This window comes from Nansenia antarctica, assembly GCF_963989245.1.
Source record: "Nansenia antarctica genome assembly, chromosome: 4".
Taxonomy (NCBI): domain Eukaryota; kingdom Metazoa; phylum Chordata; class Actinopteri; order Argentiniformes; family Microstomatidae; genus Nansenia; species Nansenia antarctica.
The window spans coordinates 52,948,582-52,956,081 of NC_137689.1; the positions used below are offsets into that span (position 1 = coordinate 52,948,582).

A 7,500-nucleotide genomic window follows, 5' to 3' on the forward strand; every position below is an offset into this window, starting at 1 on the left:
ATATTACAAACAATATGTAGAGGAAGTGGCCTAGATACACAGCAGATATCTATACACACCTACAGTATATCTATACCACTAGATCAGTCTACATCTATACAACTAGATCAGTCTACATCTATACAACTAGATCAGTCTATATCTATACCACTAGATCAGTATGTATATCTCTACAACTAAATAATGAGACATTTACTGGATATTTGGATATTTGGAGTGTTTGATGGTGAGCGTGTCTGGCGTATGTCCTTTGAGAGCGGTCCAATAAGACACATTATCCCTTTTGATATAGCGAGACAGCCCCGTTCCCCAGCCTTAAAGAGGCTGCCATGTTATTCAGTGATTATTCCATCACTGTGACTTTCCTGAGGAGTGTTTTCGGGGGTCAGCTGTGAGCTGAAGTAGGGAGAATCCACAGAGATGTGACCAGTTTGGCAGGTGTCACACAGCACATGGCTAATAATGACTCACTGGGCTCATGGTGTGTATGTACGCGTGTGTGTGTGTGTGTGTGTGTGTGTGTGTGTACAGTAGCAGGACCCTCTATGCACACAGGCTGCAGTGTGTGAGAGAGAGGCATGCCTGGGCTTGTCGAGGGCTACGTGGGTAAACCTCTCCCTGTTTAGCAGCAAACAGTCTCCCACTCCCCTCTCCCCTTCCCCTGTGTGTGTGTGTGTGTGTGTGTGTGTGTGTGTGTGTGTGTGTGTGTCATCTCAGCAGCAGTGGCAGTTTGTGACGGTCAACCAAACCACCAGCCATATGGGGGCTTCCCATAGAGATTGATCCTAACAATGCATGTGTACAACATTTCTGTATGTGTGTGTGTGTGTGTGTGTGTTGTATGTGCGGTTAAATAGTGTGTCGCCTTATGTAACTGTGTGTGTGTGTGTGTGTGTGTGTGTGTGTGTGTGTGTGTTTGTGCGCATGTGCGTGTGTGTGTGTGTGTGTGTGTGTTTGTGCGCATGTGTGTGTGTGTGTACGGCGTACACGCGCGTTTGCCCACATGTTTCTGCGCGCGCGTGGAACATGCCTGACATCTGTCAGTCCAATGTTTGCGGCTGGTGTCCTCACACCACTTCTGAAGGGAGCCCTGGCGTGGTCAGAGAGTCTGAGCACCCTCGTAAATCTTTACTGCTGTATTGCTCAAGGAAATATGGCTGGGAGGAAAAAGAGGAGGATGAGAGGGAGAGAGCGAAAAAAAAAAAAAAAAGATAGGGAAAAACATGTGGATGGGAGAAAGCATGTGGGAACCACCCAGGATAGTGAAGAGAATTGCATGTGGTTACTGAGATTCACAAGGAGGACCCTGCTGCTGATTGAAACCAGCAGAGTGTGTACATGAACGGGAAAGACCTATGAGGGAGTGTGTGTGTGTGTGTGTGTGTGTGTGTGTGTGTCTGTCTGTCATTACAGTATGTGTGTGCAAGAAACCGTGCCTGCACACATGTGCATCCATATGTTTGTGTTCGTATGTGCGGATGCATGTATGTGGAAGGAATTTGTCAATGGGTTCATTGTTAATGTGTACTGTATGTGCGTGTGTGTGCGTACATGCGTGTGTGTGTGTGAGTGTGTGTGTGTGTGCATATCTGCATCCGTAGTGCATCCTTATGGAAGGCCCCCGCTTTTGGTTATGCGGTGCAGGCCTCCTTTGAACATGGAATAGCGGTATCAGACTTGGCTGCATGACCTGATGCCATGTGTGCTCTGTCTGTCGGTCTGTCTGTCAGTTTTCTGTCAGTTTTCTGTCAGTGTTGTGTGTGTGTGTCTGTGTGTTTCTGTGTGTTTCTGTGTGTGTGTGTGTGTGTGTGTGTGTGTGTGTGTGTGTATGTGTCTGTGTCTGTGTCTGTGTGTTTCTGTGTGTGTGTGTGTGTGTGTGTGTGTGTGTGTGTGTTTGTGAGTATCTCTGTCTGTGTGTTTCTGTGTGTGTGTGTGTGTGTGTGTGTGTGTCAGTGTGTGTGTGTGTGTGTCTCCCCGGGCCCTCTGCTCGAGGTCTGTCAGTGCAGAGCTGCAGACCCCTGCAGACCCCTGCAGACCGCTGAGGCCGAGGGGGTTCACGCTCCAAGCACCTGAGGAGAACTTACTGCTTCCCTGCTTTATCTCCACCAACACGGTGATGGTCCCAACCATCCATAACGATTTATAGGAGGGAATGGAGAGTGTATGGGGAGGGAGGGAGGGAGAGAGGGGGGGAAGCGAGAGAGAGAGAGAGAGAGAGAGAGATGTGTGTGTGGATGGATGGGAATCCTTTTGAGAATATACCTAGGCATGTGTTGGTGCTGTCACATGTACGGACACACACACACACACACACACACAAGGATGAACACACACACACACACACACACAAACACACACACACTCGCATACGTACATCCCATCACACTCACACCAACACCCACACACACACACACACACACACACACACACACACACAATCACATTCACACCCACCCCCACACCCCACACCCATGTACACACACACACACACATACACACACACTTACTCTGCACAACATCAATGCTGACCAGCGCTAGCCTCACGTGTGCGTAGAGAGATATGGACTCAGCAGTCTTCCGCCGTGACGTGAAGGGCTTTCAGCTAAACCCGACAGGTCAGCAAGATCCAGCGGACCTCATCACGGCCGTCATAGGTGATGTAAAACATCTGAATGTGTAGAGAGCCTGTTTCCCCCAGAACCGTGAACCCGTCGGCCCCTTCGACATGCTGTTCTGTTCCGACTAGCCATCTCGTCAACCCGCCAACCGCCAGGCTTCATTCAGTAGTAGTCCTGTGTTCCACCCAAGAACCGTTTCACTGCTGCACACTTCCCCAACAGCTCCTTGCTAGAGCTGTTTAACGTGTCCTAACGACTCCTGCTGTTTTTTCTTCTGTTTGGCTTCCCGGCAAAACGTTTTTTCTTTTTTTCCGGTGAAACTCCACGTTCTGGTTCGTATCATAGTATAATGTCACAGAAATTCCCTCGTATAAAGTTGCAGTATATAAAAGCGTCCCCGGCAGCCAGGAGAAGGAACGATTGAGATCTTTGACTGGAGGCCAACGAGGTTGATCTGGAAAAGAAGGGATGAAGAAAAAAAAAATCGGAAAAAAATGGAGGGATGAGATGTGTGCCGAAAATGAAGTATGTGGAAATTCCTCGGAGGATGTGTGTGTTTGTGTGTGTGTGTGTGTGTGTGTGTGTGTGTGTGTGCGCGCGCGTGTGTGTGTGTGTGTGTGTGTGTGGAAACCTGAGGATCTTGACCACATGCTGGAGGAACGAGACAGCACTGTCACCTCCTGGGCCTTCTGCTTTCCTCATCACTCTCCCTCCCCACCCCTCCTCCCCCCTCCCCACCCCTCCCCACCCCTCCTCACCCCTCCCCACCAATCCCCACCTCTCCTCACCCTTCCCCAGCTCTTCCCACCCCTCCTCACCCCTCCCCACCCCTCCTCACCCCTCCTCACCCTTCCCCAGTTCTCCCCACCTCTCCTCACCCCTCCTCACCCCTCCCCACCCCTCCTCACCCCTCCTCACCCCTCTCCCCCCCGTTCACACATTACACACAGCTTTAGATCTGTTTATACGGCATAGGTCAGACTGAGTGAATGTCTGCCTTGACTGATCACATTATTCTAGATTGATGGCTACGAAAAATGAAGTCCGATTGATTCATCGATCAGTGAGGAGGAAAGTCAGGACACTATGAAATGGTTTGAAATGACTCCATCCTTCAAAAGGCAAAATTCGTCAAGACGGATGGTGATGAATCAGAACCATCTGTTTAATTGATTGATTTGATCGATCGATCGATTGATTGAATGACTGAGAAACTCATGCCACTATAAATGGTGGTGAAACCATATGAGTGGATGTCAGAGATGACGTGAGAGTGAAGCTGAAAGAAAGGGCTTAGAACAGGACAGAGGCCAGAGAGTCCTCTCCTCTCCTCTGGAGAAAGGTCATGGCAATTACTCAAGTCGAGAGACGCGGTGGCGGTGCCCATTTAAGCCAATGAGGACGACGGTGACTTCAGTACTACTGTGCATGCATACGTGTGTCTACGAGGGTGTGTGTGTGTGTGTATGTCTGAGAATGTGTATGAGAGTGAGTCATTGAGAAAGAGATCTGCCCCCTTTCCTAGAAAGCAGCGAGCATGCCCGGACATATCCCCCCCTATGTTTATCCATGTGTATATCCCAGTCCATTCCAGTCGCCTTTCCCAGCGTTCCAACAGCCCCAGTTCCCAGTCTGATATTCCCACATGATGCCGGAGGGACCGCTGGCACACAGACGCGACGGCCCACATTTAACCTACGGCAATTAAGATGGAATTCCGCCCGGTGTTCTTCTCCCCCTACACCCCCCCCACCCCGCGCGTCGTTTTTCCTAGAATGAGCGCTCTCTTAGACGGCGTAATCCCCTTTGGGATTAGCTAATCAACTGAGAAAGCAAGGTTCAATAGTCAATGCACAGGTCTGGGTTTTGGATATGCTGCTGGCCGCGGTCACCTTGAAGGGCTTCTATGCCGCTCCGCTGCCTGAGAGGCAGCTGTAGGTCAAACAGAGGCAGAGTGAAGCTGTTTTGTCGATTCCAAAACGACCTTTCGAGCTGCTTCTCCGTCAGATAGAATCGGCTGGTCCCAAAGACTTTGATGAACAACATCGTTTGGTGAATGTCGCCGAGACTAGCCGAGACAATTTACTAAGTGACTTCCAGTAAAACAATTAGGAACGGTGGACTAGCCAATTCTGTTTTATGGAGAAGAGCTTCAATGAAACCTTTGTGAGGGATTGTGTGGATGTAATACACAACTACAGTGTACGTAGAAATACGATAAGGCCTTGGAAGACTGGGATACTGGGAAGGGAATCTTATTAGATCGGACCTGACCGGGGTTACTAACATAAATCAACTGATGTCAAATATACTTGTGTGTTGTTGATGAACTTTTCCAGTTATTCCATTGGTTCCGTTTTATTAGACAGACGAAACGTTTGACATTGACGTATTTCACCCGAGTATGTCTCAGAACCATCTCTACATGTACCGTACAGTCGCTGCATTGTCTTTAGTTACACTGTGGATCACACCCCTGTCCTCTCTCCTCTTAAATCTCCAACCACTGTTGCCATGGCGAGCAGTTCCAGTGCAGGAGAATAGCCCATAATAACAGCTGACATTACCAAATATTTTCAGTGGCTAAAACTCCTTTCCTCAAAAACTCAAACTCACCACTGAATGTGTGTGTGAGGAACACATTAGGAGTGAAGAGGTGGAGGAGGAGGTGGAGGAGAGGGAGAGCAGGCTCTCTACCAGTCTATCAGCTCCTTGTCTCTCTGTCTCTCTCTCTCTCTCTCTCTCTCTCTCTCTCTCTCTCTCCCTCTCTCCCTCTTTTCACGTTCTTACCTCCACTCTGGCCACACACACACTTACAATAATAAATGTGTTGAGATAATGTGGCCTGGAAACCGAATTCAGTGCTCACTTGATTAAACACTGGAATTTTGTGCGTTGCCCAGAAATGAGGTTAGCAAATGGGTTTCGTCGGTTGCCAGTTTGGAAGAGCTCTAAAGGAAACCGGAGGAGAACACAGTGTCTGCTGCTCTCTGCCTTCTCCCAGGGCTTGATGAATGTTGGTGTACGTCACTCTGGTAGAATACGACTTAGCTGTGTGTGGACTCCAAATATGGCTGGAGAGGGAGGCTGCGGTGGTGGTGGTGCGCAGTGGTGCGCGGTGGTGCAGGGCTTGTTTGGGGTGTAATGGTTGTGCTGAGGCTGCAGTGAGAACCCTCTGCAGGGCCCCTCTCCCTCTCTCAGGAGAAAGAGCTTCACCTCAGTCTGCCTGACTGGCTCTGCTGCTGCTGCTGCTGCTGCTGTTGTTTCTCTCACAACTAGAGATGTTGTGGAGGGGTGACCCTCGCAAACGTTGTTTACATACCTTTTTTTGAATAGCGCTGGCCCAACCTTTTTAAGAAACATTTGCGTATTTTAACATTAGCGCTTTGTTTTGTCATTTTATCTTGCGTCCAGTACAGTAGCTACATCTAGGTGATCAATTTGTTAATACACAGGTGTAGGGGTGCCTTGTTATTACACATGTTATTACACAGGTATAGAGGTCAATTGTGATTACACATGTTCATGTGTTAACTTAATTGTGTTGTATGTCTGTTGTAACTTGTATGTCTGTTGTAACTTGTAAGTCTGTTGTATGTCTGTTGTAACTTGAATGTCTGTTGTATGTCTGTTGTATGTCTGTTGTAACCTGTAAGTCTGTTGTAAGTCTGTTGTAACGTGTATGTCTGTGTATGTCTGTTGTCTACATACTGCATGTCTGACTCTGTCATCTCTGTCCTGTCCATGCCCAGGACCTCCAGATGTGGAGCAAGCGTGCGAGCCCAGCGTCCGCACCTGGAGCCCCAACGCGGGCATCGAGCAGGGGGCCGTGGGCCTCTCGGAGTGCCCTCTTCAGGGCTGCATGCTCCAGCTGGAGTTCCCCCACCCTCTGGTCCCCGACTCCCTCACGGTGTGGGTGACCTTCTTCAGCCCGGAGGAGACGGCGCTCCCGGCCATCCACAACATCCTGCTGCTGACCGTCAGCGGGAACAACCTCTCGCTGGGTCCCAGCAACGTCTTCTGCGACACGCCGCTGACGCTGAAGCTGGAGGTGGAGGAGGAGGTGTACGGGGTCCAGTTCTTCACCATGGAGCAGCACCTGGAGATCGACGCCACCCTGCTGGCCTCCAAGGCGGACTGCCCTCTGTGTCGCCACTGCCAGCCGCTACGCCACCGCCTGCTCAGGCAGCCGCCCTTCACCGACATCCCCCACGGACTGCTCCTGAGCCACCCCACCAGGAGATACATAGACAGGTGAGGAGAGAGAGAGAGGACAGGCTGTTTGACTGTTGTTTGTAGGACGGAGGGATGACGATGGGACGGACGGATGGATGGAGAGAGACAGACAGATAATGGATAGACGGATTGTATGATTGACTAGTTTCTAAACGTTTATTTCGCCGATACATTGGAATGCCGTCGAATGTATAATGTAGACTGTCCAATATCATTCTGTACTTTCGAGCAAAATAAACACTGTCACGGTCACAGATGGGTTCTATAAATCAGGGTCAACATGGGTTGTAATTATATGAACATTGGCTCAAAGTATTAGGTCACATTGAGGTTAATGCATATTTTTTCAATGACCCAGTCTCATTTCTATAGAGAAAAAATTAGCAGTCAGCATTATCTCCTTCGTAATCAAACACACACGACGCAAATTCTGTCCAGAGACACGCCACAAATTAATCCGACCTCAATCCCAATCTCCTCATTGACCCTGCCGACAGAAAAAAAAAAGAAAAAAAAAAAGAAACTTGTATTTTTTTGTTTAGAGTTGTTCTTGGTCAGGGGGGCGAAGCAGAGCCAAAGTTAATATGCTGAGCTGGGCAGCTGCAGGCTGATTTAAGCCTGGGCCGTGCCTCTCTCCCTGCCTCCC

At 49.3% G+C, this 7,500-nt stretch overlaps 1 protein-coding gene across 1 annotated transcript in view; it reads left to right on the top strand.

Annotated features, from left to right (window-relative positions):
* Window positions 1-7,500, top strand: part of pappaa (pregnancy-associated plasma protein A, pappalysin 1a) — a gene marked incomplete at both ends in the record, with an annotated part of 90,897 nt that overhangs the window by 30,186 nt on the left and 53,211 nt on the right. Inside the window, one exon of the mRNA XM_080529449.1 lies at window positions 6,371-6,872. Coding sequence (XP_080385575.1) covers window positions 6,371-6,872 — 502 coding nt within the window. The remainder of the gene's footprint in view (window positions 1-6,370; window positions 6,873-7,500) is intronic.